The 17,804-nt window shown below is 45.4% G+C and overlaps 1 protein-coding gene across 1 annotated transcript in view; it reads right to left on the reverse strand.

Annotated features, from left to right (window-relative positions):
- The window catches only part of OTOF (otoferlin), a 175,177-nt gene that overhangs the window by 114,331 nt on the left and 43,042 nt on the right, over positions 1–17,804 (reverse strand). Inside the window, exon 3 of the mRNA XM_033145224.1 lies at positions 10,481–10,569. Within this exon, the coding sequence (XP_033001115.1) occupies positions 10,481–10,569 (89 nt within the window). The remainder of the gene's footprint in view (positions 1–10,480; positions 10,570–17,804) is intronic.

The raw sequence follows: 17,804 nt of genomic DNA on the forward strand, positions 1-17,804 counted from the left end.
GACGACAGGTTTTCGCCTACCTTGTTGCAATTGTCACAACTTTGTAAGGTTTGGCGGTTAGGCATTGGTTGATCTTATGATGGGGGAGGGCAGGTGTGGCCATCATCACCTGCCCCTCCAAGATTAAGGGTATTCCATTAAAGGAATCCAGGGGTGTGGATCTTTTCTGAAGTCTGGGGCTGGGCTAGGGCCATGCCACGACCCCCTCAGGAACCCAGGGGGAGCTCCAGTTGGTTTGTTTACTGGACTCCCTGCGTGACGGGCAGCTGTCACATATAGTCAGGTCAATTCCAAAACCTAAGCCAATATCGCTCACATCCTATCTATACTAATAAAGTGCAAGTGTCTCTGCGTGCAGTCCCTGTGTCCGTGGGATTGCGCTACTGCGCATGTGCCCCACGGACAGCCATTGGGACTTGGAATGCAGAGACTTCGGGTGGCCGGGCGAAACTGTTGAAGCGGCGGGTGTGCGCTCGCGTGGACATACTTCTAAGCGGCAGCGGCCGTTACAAGTGGCGGCGGGCGAGCAGTCTGTTTTTAAAAATGTTTCACCACATATGTTCTAGTGCCCGTTAATTTAACAGGTTTAAAGCACTAGTAACCAATAAAGTTGTGGCCTAAATTTAACCAATAACATTAACCTAATATCCGTGTCCTTGTGTCTTATTCATCAACGAGGGGGTGGTCTCGGGGTCTCAACACGCAATGTTTTATGTAAATTGTTCTGCAATAAAGGAAATAAAAAGGGGGGAGAAAAGTGTGCAGGAAAGCAACTGGTTGTTGTTGTTGTTCAGTCGTTCAGTCGTGTCCGACTCTTCGTGACCCCATGGACCAGAGCACGCCAGGCACCCCTATCCTCCACTGCCTCCCACAGTTTGGCCAAACTCATGCCAGTCGCTTCGAGAACACTGTCCAACCACCTCGTCCTCTGTCATCCCCTTCTCCCTGTGCCCTCCATCTTTCCCAACATCAGGGTCTTTTCCAGGGAGTCTTCTCTTCTCATGAGGTGGCCAAAGCACTGGAGCCTCAACTTCAGGATCTGTCCTTCTAGTGAGCACTCAGGGCCAATTTCCTTGAGAATGGATAGGTTTGATTTTCTTGCAGTCCATGGGACTCTCAAGAGTCTCCTCCGGCACCATAATTCAAAAGCATCAATTCTTCGGCGATCAGCCTTCTTGATGGTCCAGCTCTCACTTCCGTACATTACTACTGGGAAAACCATAGCTTTAACTATACGCAACTATATAAGCAACTGGTACCAAGTGCAAATTTGTACGACAGCTACAACTGTTCCTGGGCTGGTATTGCTTGGCCACAGTAATTCAGGGACTGGTTAATTCAAGACTGCATAATTGCAACTCACCCTATGTGGGGTTTCCCTTGAGCTCGATCTGGAAGCTACGATTAGTGCAGATTGCTACCAGGAGCAAGAGCACATCAGCTTATAACACCTGTGCTCAGAGATCTGCACTGGCCGCAGATTTGCTCGTTCAACGTGTTACTGTTAGTATATAGAGCCCTGAGCAACTTGGGACCAGTTTACCCATGAGATATTCTGACCCAATACATGCCCACTTCACCACTCCAATCTGCAGAACCAGCACCGCCACATAATACTCGTTCCACATTTGCAAAAAAAGGGTGATCTTTGGAACTCCCTGCCTACTGAGATCAGGGAGGCACCTTCCCTGCACTCTTCCCTGCATTTATCCACCACCATCATAGGTGAGGTTGGCACTTGGCTCTGTGTACTTTCTTCCACCTGATCTGACATCTGATTATCATATTAGGTTCCTGCTAACAAAGCAGCATGAACAGGAACCCCTCTGGGTCTCTGAAGGCCTCGAGGAGGGGATTTTACACAAAGCAGGTGCATTCTGTTGAGATTTTGTTTCTGGGACAAAAGTACCAGGCAGTGGCTTTGTTTTCATGCCACGCCGCAGCGCTCAAAGGGGAAGAAACCCAACCTCTCTGTTGCGTCGGGTAACGGGATTCGAACCTTCTGCCTTCCCTCACTCCTGGTTAATGGTGGGTGAGGGGCTTGGTGTGCAGAGATCCCACCCACTGTAGCACTAACCGTTTCCCTCTTTCCCAGATGCACTCTTAGTTCAAAAGCTGCTCTTGAGATGCTTCTTTTCCACAATCAGGTGGAATGAGCATGAAAAGTAATCCCTGGGTCTGGAAAACATCCAGCTTTCTCCCACCAGATATGGGAGGCATATTCACAATGACCGGGGGCACGAGCATTGGGTGGGCAGGGTTGACATCCAAGCAGTCTTCTCTCTTCTTCTTTGGCGATCACTCGTAGCCGAGGAAGATTGTCTTCCATAAACACGGTCTTAAAAGTGAGTCTGTAAGTGACTGTGGAGGCCAAGTCTGCATCCACACGTCCTTCCACAGTGGGGACATTGGTTTCTGGGCGGGAGTCGATCACGGTGAGGGTTTGCCAAGTGGGCCTTCCTCTTAGCATGTTTCTCCCTTGCGTCCTGAGTTTGAGCATCTTCAAAGCCCAGGACACCTTTGGTAAAGGCTGTTCTCCAACTGGAGTGCTCGCAGGCCAGTGTTTCCCAATTGTTAGTGTTTATACTACATTTTTAAAGATTTTCCTTGAGAGCGTCTTTAAAACTCTTTTGTTGACCACCAATATTACGCTTACCATTTTTAAGTTCAGAGTAGTTGCTTTGGAAGACGATAATCAGGCATCTGTACAACATGACCAGTCCAACGAAGTTGATGTTGAAGAATCCTTGCTTTGACACTGGTGATCTTTGCTTCTTCCAGTACACTGGCATTAGTTCACTTGTCTTTCCAAGTGATGTGTCAAATTTAATGGAGACACTGTTGATGGAATCTTTCAAGGAGTTGGAGATGGCGTTTATAAGTGGTCCACGTTTCACAAGCATATAGTAATGTTGGTAGTACAATAGCTTTGCAAACAAGCATTTTGGTTTCCCTGCGTGTGTCCTGGTCCTCAAACACTCTGCACTTCAATCAGGAGAAAGCCACACTCGCAGAGCTCAGGCGATGCTGGATTTCGGCATCAATGTCGGCCCTTGTGGAAAGATAACTGCCCAGAAAGGAGAAGTGATCGACATTTTCCATCGTTACACCATTGAGTTTGATTTGACATTGAAGCAGTCTAGCGTATTGTTCTCACAGTGGCAAACCGGATGCCCCAATAGGAAACCCTCAAGCAGGATTTGAGCCCAAAAGCAACACTCTCGCCTCCTGTGGTTTCCACAAGAATATGGGAACAGCCCTGCTGGATCAGGCCGCTGGCCCACCTAGTCCAGCATCCTGTTCTCTCCCCAGCTCTTTTTCCTTCCTTGATCTTTCTTTTTATATATGTAATAATATATATTATATTTTGCAATTTAAATTATATTTATATATTATTATATATTATTATTATATTATATTATATATTAATATAATATAATTATAATATAATATAATATAATATAATATAATATAATATAATATAATATAATATAATATTAATTATATAATTAAATTATATTTTGCGATTTGAAACAAACATCTTACAAACCTTAAAGTACCCAATGACTTCTGTTCTTCTCTTTCCGCGGTTCATTTCACATCCCATACATTCCTGCATATTTTACGAACCATTCAAATCAATTTCCCACTTTTACATTCATCTGAAATTATTTACTCTGTTGAATATATCTGAATGCTGCCAGCGTTTTCAGTGGCATAGAGTGATTTTCCATATATTCAATAAATGTCTCCCAATCTTCTCGAAACGTGGGTTCTTCTTGCTCTCTTAGTCTATATGTTAAGTCTGCAAGTTGTGCATATTTTGTCTGCTTAAGTTGCCGTTCTTCTTGGGTTGGGGCCTCGCTCACTTTCCATTTTGTGGCTAACGAAGCACGGGCTGCAGTTGTTGCATACATACATAACCTTTTCTGACACCTGGGAATTTCAGTCTGGGTTATCCCAAAAAAAGGACTGTGGTTTCTTTGGGAAAGTAATTTTAAACATTCCCCCCCAATTCATTATAAATCATTTCCCAATACCCTTTTTACATGTCCAGCACATGTGGAAAAATGTTCCCTCTGCTTCTTCACACTTCCAACACTTATCTGATTCTGTCTTATAAATCTTAGCCAACCTACTGGAAACGATGCCTTAGGAGGAACGGCTTAGGGAGCCGGGTATGTTTAGCCTGGGGAAGAGAAGGTTAAGGGGTGATATGATAGCCATGTTCAAATATATCAAAGGATGCCATATAGAGGAGGGTGAAAGGTTGTTTTCTGCTGCTCCAGAGAAGCGGACACGGAGCAATGGATTCAAACTACAAGAAAGAAGATTCCACCTAAACATTAGGAAGAACTTCCTGACAGTGAGAGCTGTTCGACGGTGGAATTTGCTGCCAAGGAGTGTGGTGGAGTCTCCTTCTTTGGAGGTCTTTAAGCGGAGGCTTGACAGCCATCTGTCAGGAATGCTTTGATGGTGTTTCATGCTTGGCAGGGGGTTGGACTGGATGGCCCTTGGGGTCTCTTCCAACTCGATGATTCTATGATTCTATACTCAGAGATAAGTACCATCTACAGCATCCTATTCTCACAGTGGAGAGAGACCTGCCTATATTTAGATCAGTCCTGACAGAGCAGGACAGCTCAGCTGGAAGAGCACGAGACCCTTAGATTCATAGGTTCGAGCTCCACACTGGGCAAAAGATTCCTGCATTGCAGAGGGTTGGACTAGATGACTCTTGGGGTCCCTTCCAACTCTACAATTCTATGATTTGCGCATCCTTGACAGCCTCTTCTGTTTCATTTGTCTAGTCCTGGTCAGAGTACTTTCATTCATTATTCAGCTTATATATTATATTCATAAGCTGCCTCATAAAATCATCTCTCTATGTCTCATAAAAAGAGAATAACAACACAGCAATGAAAATATTCTAAGATAAAAGAGGACAATAAATATAAAAAGACAAGAGGCGTAAAAACACCAAAATATAGTTTTAGACCATACTGAGCCAACCAGGGCCGGATTTAGGTTGGATGAGGCCCTAAGCTCCTGAAGGTAATGGGGCCCTTTCTATGTCAAGCTGTCCTTTGTCAACAACAAATTGTCACTGTTTTTTGTGTTGAATAAATGCTATATGGAAATTTATGGACCTAACAGGTATCTAAAGCCATTTGCACATAACAAATAGGAGCCTACACAACACAAAACACTGTTGCTGTATGTAGGTTTTATTTTATTTGTTTTTTATATTATATTTTGGAAATGTACATCCAGTGGTTTTTTCCTTTACATTTTTTGGGGGCCCCCAAGAGAGTGGGGCCCTAAGCTATAGCTTGTTTAGCTTATACATAAATCCGGCACTGGATATGGGACATAAAATAGATCTGAATCTCTGGGGAAAACTTTGGAAAAGTTCACAGAATGTTACTCCTTGAAAGGGAACTAACTGAAAGTGATTTAAAGATGGTATCTTAACTGCAAGTAGACTTGCTAAAATGTATAAGACTGAATCAGCTAAGTGCTGGAGATGCAATGAGGCTGAGGGTATGTTCTATCACAGGGGTCAGCAACCTTTTTCAGCCGTGGGCCGGTCCACCGTCCCTCAGACCATGTGGGGGGCCGGACTATATTTTTTTTTTGGGGGGGGGGAATGAACGAATTCCTATGCTCCACACATAACCCAGAGATGCATCTTAAATAAAAGCACATGTTCTGCTCATGTAAAAACACGAGGCAGGTCCCACAAATAACCCAGAGATGCATTTTAAATAAAAGCACATGTTCTGCTCATGTAAAAACACCAGGCAGGCACCACAAATAACCCAGAGATACATTTTAAATAAAAGCACACATTCTGCTCATGTAAAAACACCAGGCAGGCCCCACAAATAACCCAGAGATGCATTTTAAATAAAAGGACACATTCTACTCATGTAAAAACACCAGGCAGGCCCCACAAATAACCCAGAGATACATTTTAAATAAAAGCACACATTCTGCTCATGTAAAAACACCAGGCAGGCCCCACAAATAACCCAGAGATGCATTTTAAATAAAAGGACACATTCTACTCATGTAAAAACACCAGGCAGGCCTCACAAATAACCCAGAGATGCATTTTAAATAGAAGCACACATTCTGCTCATGTAAAAACACCAGGCAGGCCCCACAAATAACCCAGAGATGCATTTTAAATAAAAAGACAGGTGTCCCAGGTGTCAAAAAAGGTAATTTATGTATGCCACTACTGCAGCCCGTGTTTTGTTAGCCCCGAGATGGAACATGAGTGAGGTCCCAACCAAAGAAGAATGGCAAATTAAACTAATGGAATGTGTACAGACTTAACTTACAGAATAAGAGAACAAGAAGAGTATGCATTTAAAGAAGACTGGAAAATGTTTGTTGAATATATGGGTGAAAATTGTGTACATTTGAAAACATTGGCAACTTTAAGATAAATGCAGCTGTGTAAAATAAGTTTCAATGCATGTAAAAATGAATGGTTTAGTTTACAAGTGAAACTCGAAAAATTAGAATATTGAGGAAAAGTCCATTTATGTAAGCAATTGTTTTCATTAGCTACTGGAGTTTAATATATGAGATAGACTCATGACATGCAAAGCGAGATAGGTCAAGCCTTTGCTTGTTATAATTGTGATGATTATGGCGTACAGCTGATGAAAACCCCCAAGTTGAAATTGTTAAGTCCGGGATCTCATGAGGTGTACGCCATAATCATCACAATTATAACAAATAAAGGCTTGACACATATCTCGCTTTGCATGTCATGAGTCTATCTCATATATTAGTTTCACCTTTTAAGTTGAATTACTGAAAGAAATGAACCTTTCCACGATATTCTAATTTTTCGAGTTTCACCTGTATGTAAAATATGCAGGGATCTATGGTATGCAAGCTGAACCATGAAAAGAGAAGAAGGGAAATCATTGATATTTTAAGGTTTTTAAATGAATATTCTACAATGTAAAGAATAATAAAAATTATTCCAAAAAAGAAAAAAGAAGCTTTGCATCAATGTCGCTCCTTTTCCTTTAGGCAGGGAAATTTCTCCACTCCATTGTTGCTCAGCTATTTTCTGGCTGCTCAGCAGCTCAGCAAAAAGAAACCCAAACGGTTGCCCTCGGAATAAGGGGCCTGGTGGCCGGCTGCAGCGGGGCAGAAGGGGGACTCAGATCACATTGCAAGTTAATTAGCCACCAGGCGATCAGCGGTGAGTGACATTCCGCCACAAAGCCACGCAAAAAGAACGTTGGTTCATCAATGATTCAGACACAGATCGAGTGTCACCCCTTTATCTGGAGAGACTCCTGGTAAGCCGATCACCTTTATCAAGCATCTGTGTGTGTCGTTCATGGACTGTAATAAAACACACGCAAAGACACCTTCTTCTTCGGTGATCCCTTGTAGCCGAGGAAGATTGTCTTTCATGAACACGGTCTTAACAGTGAGTCCATAAGTGACTGTGGAGGCTAATTCTGGATCCACACGTCCTTTCACAGTGGGGACATAGGTTTCCGAGCGGGAGCTGATCCAGGTGAGGGTTTGCCAAGCGTGCCTTCCTCTTACCACGTTCCTCCCTTGCGTCCTGAGTTTGAGCGTCTTCAAAGCCTATGACACCTTTGGACACAATTGTTCTCCAATTGGAGCGCTTGCAGGCCAGTGTTTCCCAGTTATTGGTGTTTATACTACATTTTTAAAAGATTTAGAATCCTAGAATCCTAGAGTTGGAAGAGACCACCAGGGCCATCCAGTCCAACCCCTTGCCAAGTAGGAAACACCATCAAAGCATTCCTGACAGATGGCTGTCAAGCCTCTGCTTAAAGACCTCCAAAGAAGGAGACTCCACCACACTCCTTGGCAGCAAATTCCACTGTCCAACAGCTCTTACTGTCAGGAAGTTCTTCCTCATGTTTAGGTGGAATCTTCTTTCTTGTAGTTTGAATCCATTGCCCCGTGTCCACTTCTCTGGAGCAGCAGAAAACAACCTTTCACCCTCCTCTAGATGTATCTAAAAAAGAAAGCGATGTATCTTGAAGACACCGCAGCCTCTGCTGGTCTCCCTTCCAAGGACACCGGATACCAGGAAAGCGGAGGCACCCCTGGAATTTCTCGCCCCTCGGAGATCGGGGTTGCACACGACAATGTTACAAGTTTCTAAAAATTCCCAGTGCCGTGATCATGAGCTAGGGGGACATCGACCGTCACAAATGCATATTTCCTTGTGCTCCCCTGGAATTCCTTGGCTAAAAAAGCCTTGGACAGAATAAGAGGTCATGGCAATATGGAGCTATTGAGTTACCCAGTGGCGGTAACTGAATCAGCAAGGGCCAAAAGTCAGAAAGGGGGGGTGAGGGGTAGAGTGACAATAGGATCAAATATTTCGAATGCAGCGGGGGGGGGAGATGACTGCAGGCCACAGCCGAGAGATCCGAACAGGCCGGAGGGCTGCTTCATACCCTCCAACATTTCTCATTTGAAAATAGGGGCACTTCTCACTCCCCCCTTCAACAGACCCTCCTCAGGCCCCCCCACCCCTTCTCCCCCCTCCCCACCTGAGCATTTCCTATCAGCAGGAGGGCGAGTGCCACCACCCCAACACCAAGGGCACCCAGCACACACACAGCCTCCGCCATCCTGAGAAAACCCCTTAATCCCGATTTTATTTTATTTTATAAAAAGAAAAAACACACAAAATAAATTTTAGAAAGGGGCCAAGTGAGACATTGAGGCACAAAGGCATTTAAAAAATAATAACCAAGACTCCTTGTGCTCCCCTCTGGTCCCCTTCTCTTCCCGTGTGTTGCAAAATGTGAGTCAGCAATATCGAAAGCAACACGATACAGCATGAAAAACTTTATGGACTGATTCAAAACTAACAAACTGAAGTCTCTGGAAGTCTCTGAAAGTCCTTAAATGAATCACGATGCCAGACTTCACCTGGCGGAAAACAATATATATCTATTCGAAAAAAGATTGGGCATGTAACTTCTTTATATTACATTTTATAATTCCTTTGCTATTTGAAGTTGTTGTTGTGCATGTGCAGGTCATCGTTTAAAATTTTTATTTTCAGTTAATGAAGGAACTAATTCGCTGATGAAGAATTCAACGAAACAGTAGTTGTTATCCGGAAACACTGTTCAGAGTTGGACATCAGAAGTGGACATTTGCTGATTATACAACGCTATGCCAACCACACAAAAATCGTAACCGGCTGATAAAGTAGTCTCAATTTTGCATCATTTTTACATATAAACAGATATAATATAGAACTAGAACATAATTATGTTGTTGTTCAGTCGTTCAGTCGTGTCCGACTCTTCGTGACCCCATGGACCAGAGCACGCCAGGCACGCCTATCCTTCACTGCCTCCCGCAGTTTGGCCAAACTCATGTTAGTAGCTTCGAGAACACTGTCCAACCATCTCATCCTCTGTCGTCCCCTTCTCCTTGTGCCCTCCATCTTTCCCAACATCAGGGTCTTTTCCAGGGAGTCTTCTCTTCTCATGAGGTGGCCAAAGTACTGGAGCCTCAACTTCAGGATCTGTCCTTACAGTGAGCACTCAAGGCTGATTTCCTTCAAAATGGATAGGTTTGATCTTCTTGCAGTCCATGCGACTCTCAAGAGTCTCCTCCAGCACCATAATTCAAAAGCATCCATTCTTCAGCGATCAGCCTTCTTTATGGTCCAGCTCTCACTTCCATACATTACTGCTGGGAAAACCATAGCTTTAACTATACAGACCTTTGTCGGCAAGGTGGTGTCTCTGCTTTTTAAGATGCTGTCTAGGTTTGTCATTGCTTTCCTCCCAAGAAGCCGGCGTCTTTTAATTTTGTGACTGCTGTCACCATCTGCAGTGATCATGGAGCCCAAGAAAGTAAAATCTCTCACATAATTATGCATAGGTACAAATATTCAACCAAAAAATCTATGAAATCAAATGTCAATACGTATCACGAGATCCAGATAGTCCAGATAAAGGTCCCAAGGCACAAAAAAGTTAAGCGTAAATGTGATTAATATAGTCTTGCCAGTCTGCAACATGAGAGTTGCCACGGGGGGTATGACAGATGTTGTGGAACATGACAAATGTTGTAGAGGCTGGCGATGGCACTGCAGTCACGCCGCTCCAAAAGATACAGGTGAAGTTGCCACGAAGAAACAACGCAAACCAAAGAAGGACAAGGTTACCCGGATTACAGTCCTTGTTTCGCCAAATTGGCTTAATCAGCAACGAGTATACACTCAAAGAGAATGTACAAACACAGACCATCAGGAGTATACTCTATATATACTCGTTGCTGGCTAGTATTCCCCGACAGCCCTCTCCTCCTCCATGAATTTGTCTAATCCTTGAAAGACGTTGAGAAGAAGCTGCAAATGTTGCAGGGGCTCTCTTAAGGAAGCCCCAAAGGTGGAGGAACAAAACTCACCCCAGACATGCAGAACGCCACTGACCTGTTGGAGAAGACTTTGCTGTAGTTGAAGACCTGGACCTCCAGCATCTCGTTGACGTCGATGCTGCTTGCAACGGGCCACCGGAAGGTCTGAAGAAAGAGAGGGGAGATGTGAGGGGCTTGGGATGTGATCCATGAGAGGCACTCAAGTACAACATTCCTTGTTTTCCTAGAGAGGACATGCGAGGGAATGTTTGGTCCAGCCAGTTGAAACTTCCTGTTTCCTCCTGGCTGGAGCATCCTTCCTTTTGCATGTGATAGAAGGTGGGTGTGACCTTACCTGTCCAGGTAACAAAAGGACGAGTCTTGCAGCACATCTCTCTCTTTTTGACTTCCTTCTTTGTTGGACCAGTTTCTAGCTAGGATGGCTCTGCTAGCTCTCAGCTAGCAGAAGAACTGGGATTATTCCCCCATATGGGGTAGATCTGTCGGAATACGTTTCACGGATCCGCCATGGATTCATATTTATTTGGTTATTTTATAAGTTTTTCGAGGTCTACTTTTGGTATAACTACGCGTAAAAGTGAAAGTGAAAGCATGAATGAATAGTGTGGTTCACTTACAAGATTAATCCGCCTTTATTTTGTAGATCCGGTCATGTTCAAAGTTGTTAATGAGCGTTAAACTTGCTTCCCGCCCTTTTGGAGGGCAGCAACAGTGATTTTATTGGTTAAGGCATTATTGATGATGTCACGTTTGTTCCCTAATAAAAGGCAGAGGCACCCCGCTTAGGCAGGAGACCGCACGTTCTTTAGAAGAAGTTCGTTTATGTTCTTTTAGTTGGGTTTTAGTTGAAGTCAAGTTTAGTTTAAGGGACTAGGAGCGGGCTGGACGGGTTGGATGGGTTTTTCTTTAGTTAGAGTTAGATCGCGGAAGATCATTCGGTTTTAGTTTTAGTTAGGTTCTTTTAGGTTAGCCTAGGGTTAGGCCCGCGGAAGATATTTCGGTTTTAGTTTATTTAGTTAGCCTCGCGGAAGATTGGGCGCGCAGGGTCTTTAAGCTTAGGAGAACTTAGCTTAGGGGACGAGCCTACGCGGGTTCTGCCGAAGCCACTAAAGATACAACCGGTGTCTGTCTTCCTTTGGGGTTAAAGGGGGGAGTAAAGTAAAATTTTTATTTCTTTAAACTGGTCCGTCTATTCAGAGTCAGGGTATATATTTTATTTCACGAGGCAACTTTTCTTTAAAGAAGGCAACTAGAAACTCACACACCATCAGAGTCTTCAATTGGCTTACTCATTATCCTTCAGACTGTGAGGCTTGGCCGGCGACCGTGCTCAAAAGCACGTGGAACGCTGGCCGCTTTCCCCGCAACTGGTACCTCGTGCATAGCCAGTCCAAGGCTGTGCACGAGGAGCTCCAGCACCCAAACCCCGACAAGTGGTGCCCCGTGTGAGGCAAAGCGTAGTCAAAAATCGCTTCCACGAAGACTCCGGTTGAAGGCAACATATCGGAAGTGGCTCGGAAACAGACATTGAGAGGTGAGGTATAACGGCCCGGTTTATCCAGGATTTCGCTGCAGTAGCGCGAATCCACCGCTTGCCCAAAAATAGTGTAAATAGAGATTGCGCGCGTGTATTTTTGCCCCAAGGGGTCCCCGGGTAGAGCGGCAAGGAGTTTAGTGTAAGCCTACGGGCAGGATAAGGTCTTCCCTAAAGCCTACGGGTGGGAAGGGTTCTGGCAAAAGCCTACGGGTGCCAGGGTCTGGCAAAAGCCTACGGGTGCCAGGGTTTTCGGTCAAAGCCTACGGGTAGGGCCGGTGTCTCCCGAAAAAGCCTACGGGTGGGAGGGAAAGGTTTTCTGGCAAAAGCCTACGGGTGCCAGGTTTTTCGGTCAAAGCCTACGGGTAGGGCCGGTAGCCCCTAGTAGAAGCCCACGGGTGGGGGCGGAGGTTTTCTGGCTAAAGCCTACGGGTGCCAGGTTTTTCGGTTAAAGCCTACGGGTAGAACCGGTGTCCCCTAGTAGAAGCCTACGGGTGGGGGAGGAAAAGTTTTTGGAAAGTGTTAAAAAATGGGCTCCTCACTCTCAACTGCTCAAGTTAAATTTTGTGAAGATTTATTGTACCTTTTGAAAAGAAATGGTCACCCTGTCTCTGAATCAGAAGTAGAGCTTTTAGTTAAAACTATTGGGGAAGTTTGCCCTTGGGTCCCTAGGGAGGGAACGAAAGATCTAGCTTCATGGGAAAGGATCGGGTTAGAATTTATGGCCAACCCGAAAATCGGAATTCCTGTACAATTAGTATGGAGCAAAGTAAGAAACTGCTTTCAACAAATCGCTCCAAGAAATGTTTTGCTTAATGGAACAGTGAATTTAGGAAATACTGCTTTTAATAATGCCCCTGTGCTGCCGCTTGCGGTTGTGCCATTTTCGGCCCCCTCGCAGCAGCCAGTTCAGGCCCCGTTGTCGTACACGCACTCGCCCTTGTCCAATTTGTCATTGCCAGATTCATTGCCGCCTGTGCCGGTGCAGCAGACGCCGTCGGCCTTTCAAGCCCCGCCGCGGACTGCCCCACCGCCAGTCGCTCAGCAGTCATCGCAGGCCTTTTACCAGCCAGCGATTTCAAGTCAGCAGCAGCCGCGGACCTCGCTCCAAGCAACGGTCCCGCTTCCTCCACCGCAAGCCGCGCTTTTGCCAGCGATCCAGCAGCAGCAGCAGCAAGCAGCTTTTTTGCCAGCAAACCCTGCTGCCCTGCAGGCCGCGCTCAAGCCAGCAGCTCCAGTTTTGCAGCAAGCTGATTTCCAATCAACAGCAATCCAAGCTTCAATGCAAGCAGCACAACAGCAATTTACCAACCCTTCAGCACCTCCAATGCCAATGCAGATTCCAAGACAAGAGCAAAGCCAAACAATGATGATCCAGATGCCAGGACTTGCAGTACAGAGCCAACAACCTTATGCTCCAACTCCAAGTCAGCCATCTTGTCTTCATCCAACTCCAAGTCAGCCATCTTGTCTTCATCCAACTTCAAGTCAGCCATCTTGTCTTCATAGTCAGCCATCTTCAAGGCATCCAGATGTCAAAGACTCTTTAGCACCATCTAGTGGCTCATCATTTGGAAAGCATCAAGAAGATTTAAACTCACTGATGCCACCTACAGATCCAACAGCAATGCAGCCCATTTGCAGAACTCAAGCTTTAGAAGCAGCTTTGGGACAAATAGACTTTAGTGCTGATCCAATGCACATCTTTCCAGTGATTCGTGCCAATGGAGGACAACCTGCAAGATATCAAGCCATTCCTTTTGAAACACTACGTGAACTGCGAAAAGCCATACGCGAAAATGGACTTCAAGCTCCTTATACTAGAAGTTTACTTGAAGGACTGTCCACTAGTAGACTTCTGCCATCTGATTGGAAGTTGATACTTCGCACCTTCCTGTCGCCTACAGATGCTCTTCTGTGCCTGCAAGAGTGGAAAGAAGTAGCAGCCAGACGTGCAACGCCACTTGCCACAGAAGATATGCTCACAGGATCAGGACATTACTCCAATCTCAATCAACAGCTAGCCATACCTGATGCTGCACTTGTCACCATAGCAGACATTGTAGTCAAAGCTTGGCGCAGACTACCCAATCGCACAGATGCTAGCTCAGTATCAGGATTCGCTGCAGTTAGGCAAGGTCCAAAAGAACCTTATGGGGACTTCGTGGATCGCCTGATTGTTGCAGTGGAACGCCAGATAGAAGATCGTCATGCCAGAAACATGCTGACAAAACAACTTGCCTTTGAAAATGCCAATGATGACTGCAAGAATGCCCTAACAGCAGTTGCAGCTCGTCCAGATGCCACATTGACTGAGATGCTACGCGTCTGCCAGAATGTCGGTACCCACTCCTACAAAGCACAGCTCTTGGCAGCTGCGGTACAGATGCCACGTCAAGACAGCTCTACGCCAGTCAAGAAGTGCTATGGGTGTGGAGGCGATGGGCATTTCCGGTCGCAGTGCACAACAACGCCAAGGCCTTCTGCCAAGCCGCCAGAGAGATGTCCCATCTGTCAGAAAGGATTTCATTGGGCGAACGATTGTCGTTTGAATCCACAAAATACATCACCTACCTCATCTTCAGTTCAGGGAAACGGTTCTGCGGGCCGCGCCCCGGCCCCGGTAAAACAATAGGGTGCAAGTTCAAGAACATCATGAAGGTCAATCGTCCCAGAAAGGTGAACAACGCTACTCCTTATCCAGGTCATCAGGAAAAAAGAGTGATCCAAAGAGATATCTACTCTCCAGATGTCCAGAGAAAAGATGTGACCTCATCAAGCATTCAGGTTCCAGAGGTTTCATCATCTGCCTTACCTATTCAAAGGGTTCCAGTAGAGAACACAGCATTCAGTTCACCTTCTGCTGACCGCCCTTCAGTTCCTGCTGATGTTGATCCTGCTTCACAGCAAGCAATCACAGTCAAGTCTCTGATCGCAGAATTGCCTTCAACGTTGAGAAGACATCCTACTGAAGTCAACCTTGCAGCACCTGAGCTTTATTCACCTTCGAGTCAAGGTCAATCTGTCATTGAAGGACATTTGCCCTTGATGAAACAGCAGTGTTCAAGTTGCAACCCAGCTGATGATCACTTTCCATGTGGCCAAAGAATGCAAGTGAGTGAGCCAGCTCCCTCTTGTGGAAGCTTCAACATCACTCCAGTTAACAATGTCCACACCTTTGTGTCACCTTCAGCTTTTAAGCTCAGCCCGCCACAACCAAACAACTATCAGGAACAACAACTTCTACTGCCTCGTGTCAAAGAAGAAGTTCCATCCTACCAGTTTGATGCACAACTGACTGAATGCCAGCAGATTCAACAGCATCAGCAACTCTTACCAACGGAAGAACCTCAAGTTTGCCAACTCAACGCAAAGCAGCTTCAGAGTTGCCAACTTCAGCAGTGCAAAAAACCCGAAGCCAAAAAGATATCTTCAAACACTGCCAACGAAGAACAAGAAGAATCTTCTGTCCCAGGTATACCACTCTTCTTAACAGAGGACTGTTACTTTTCAAATCCATGGTTTGCTCAGCAATTGCCAACATCCATTCGTGGTCCATTCCCAGACACCTCAATTTGCCTTATCCTGCCTAGGATGGATCGCCTCCCTGCCACAGTCACATTGACTGCAGGCCTAGTTCGAATCACAGATTCATCGCAGTTGCTGATTCCAGGATTTTCAACTGTTCCTTGTGTCCTAACAAAAGGTTTAGAAATTGCCAGACTTTATTTGCTTACTTCTACGCCTACAGCTCCTGTAGACTCTTTGCCTCCTCAGACAGCAATGGCGCTAATCAAGATTACAGAAGAACGCCCTCATCTCGTCTTAGAAATGGGTGGACGAAAGATCAAAGGTCTTCTTGATACAGGCGCAGATGTCACAGTGATCGCCAGAAAGGATTGGCCTGACCAGTGGGCAACGACTGTCACCCAGGAAGTCTTCGGAGTCGGAGGTTTCGAACCCGCCCACCAGAGCGTGCATCCGATTACCTTCCAGTCAGACTCAGGCTCCATGGTGCAGCTCCGTCCACTTGTTATGGATGTGCCTATCACCCTTTGGGGTAGAGACTTATTGTCTAAAGCAAGAACTGTTGTCCATACACATTTTTGATGTGGGCCTTTGCATCAGCGCCAGTACATGCTCTTCCACTCACATGGAAGGAAGGACCCCCTGTATGGGTCGACCAATGGGCGCTGACGTCAGAAAAGCTCGCTGCAGCAGAGGCCCTAATTAAAGAGCTGCTTCACCAGGATCGTGTGCAACCCTCTAATAGCCCTTGGAACACTCCAATTTTCGTCATCAAGAAGAAAAGTGGAAAATGGCGTTTGCTTCAAGACCTGAGAAAGATCAACGAAAGAATTGTTCCAATGGGTCCCCTTCAATGTGGACTTCCTAACCCTAACCTCATTCCTAGAAACCATCAGCTTGCAATCATCGATCTTAAAGATTGTTTCTTTACCATTCCACTGGCACCTGCAGATCAAGAAAAGTTCGCTTTCACTCTACCGGTGTTCAATAACACCAGACCAGCTTCCAGATACTCTTGGAAGGTACTCCCTCAAGGAATGGTGAATTCGCCGACTCTCTGCCAGAACTTTGTGGATAAAGCATTACAGCCTTTCAGAGCACAATATCCAGCCTTAGAAGTTTGTCATTACATGGATGACATCTTGATCCATGGAGAAAAGGTCTCAGAGCATCATATTGAGCATCTTACGCGCATCCTGAACTCTTTTGGGCTTTGTATTGCCCCAGAAAAGGTACAGCGCACTGCTCCATTTCATTACTTGGGTCACAGACTGCTTCAAGATACAGCCCTGCCAGAGATGCCGAGCATAGTCATTCCAGAATCCTTTACTTTAACACAATTGCAGCATCTCTTGGGACAGATAAACTGGGCTCGAAAGTCTCTAGCAGTTCCAACATCTGAACTCTCGCCATTGTTTTCTGCTCTTAAGGGACATACATCTCCTTCAGATGTTATTCCATGCACTTCTGAGATGCGTCTTGCTTTACAAGGGGTAAACACAAAACTGCACCAAATAGCTGTAGATCGTGTGCCAACAGCCAACTGCGCTCTTTCATGTGCTATCTTCACTACACCAAGATTGCCGACAGCAGCCTTATACGTTCCGGATACTTCCTCAAAGGTGGCAATCGTGGAGTGGATTCATCTTTCGCACACGCCTCAAAGGAATGTGTACCCCAGTATGGACGCTGTTGCTGATCTCCTTGTTAAGTGCAGAGGCCGTGCAATTCGCCTGAGTGGAAATGATCTGCTTTCCATCTACCTTCCTTTCTCTCAAGAACAAGTACTAACTTTGATTCAGTTTTCAGATAGTTTCCAAATTGCTATTGCAGATTTTGTCGGTTCATTCTTGTATAATCCTCCTAAGGACAAAAGATTCACTTTGTTGCAACAAGTAAACTATCACCTTTCATCTATGTTGGTGCTTCAACCCATTCCCACTGCAAAAACTCTGTTCACAGATGGCTCCTCTTCCTATGGTGTCCTTGCTTGGCGGGAGGATGGACAATGGAAAACTGTGTTTACAGAGAAACAACTTTCAGCACAAAGATCGGAACTGGCAGCAGTGATTCTCGCTTTTCAAACTTTCACTACAGAAGCATTCAACCTCGTTGTAGATTCTCAGTATGTATATAGACTGTTATCATCGCTTCCAGTTGCTTATCTGTCTCCGTCCATGGACGAAAATCTTTTTAATTTGTTCGCGCAGCTTCAAGAACTATTACAGAGACGTTCATTTCCCTTTTTTGCTGCACATTTGCGCTCTCATTCTAACCTTCCAGGATTCCTGGTGGAAGGAAATGCAGTAGCAGACGC

The sequence above is a fragment of the Lacerta agilis genome, chromosome 3 (genome assembly GCF_009819535.1).
Source record: "Lacerta agilis isolate rLacAgi1 chromosome 3, rLacAgi1.pri, whole genome shotgun sequence".
Classification (NCBI taxonomy): Eukaryota; Metazoa; Chordata; class Lepidosauria; order Squamata; family Lacertidae; genus Lacerta; species Lacerta agilis.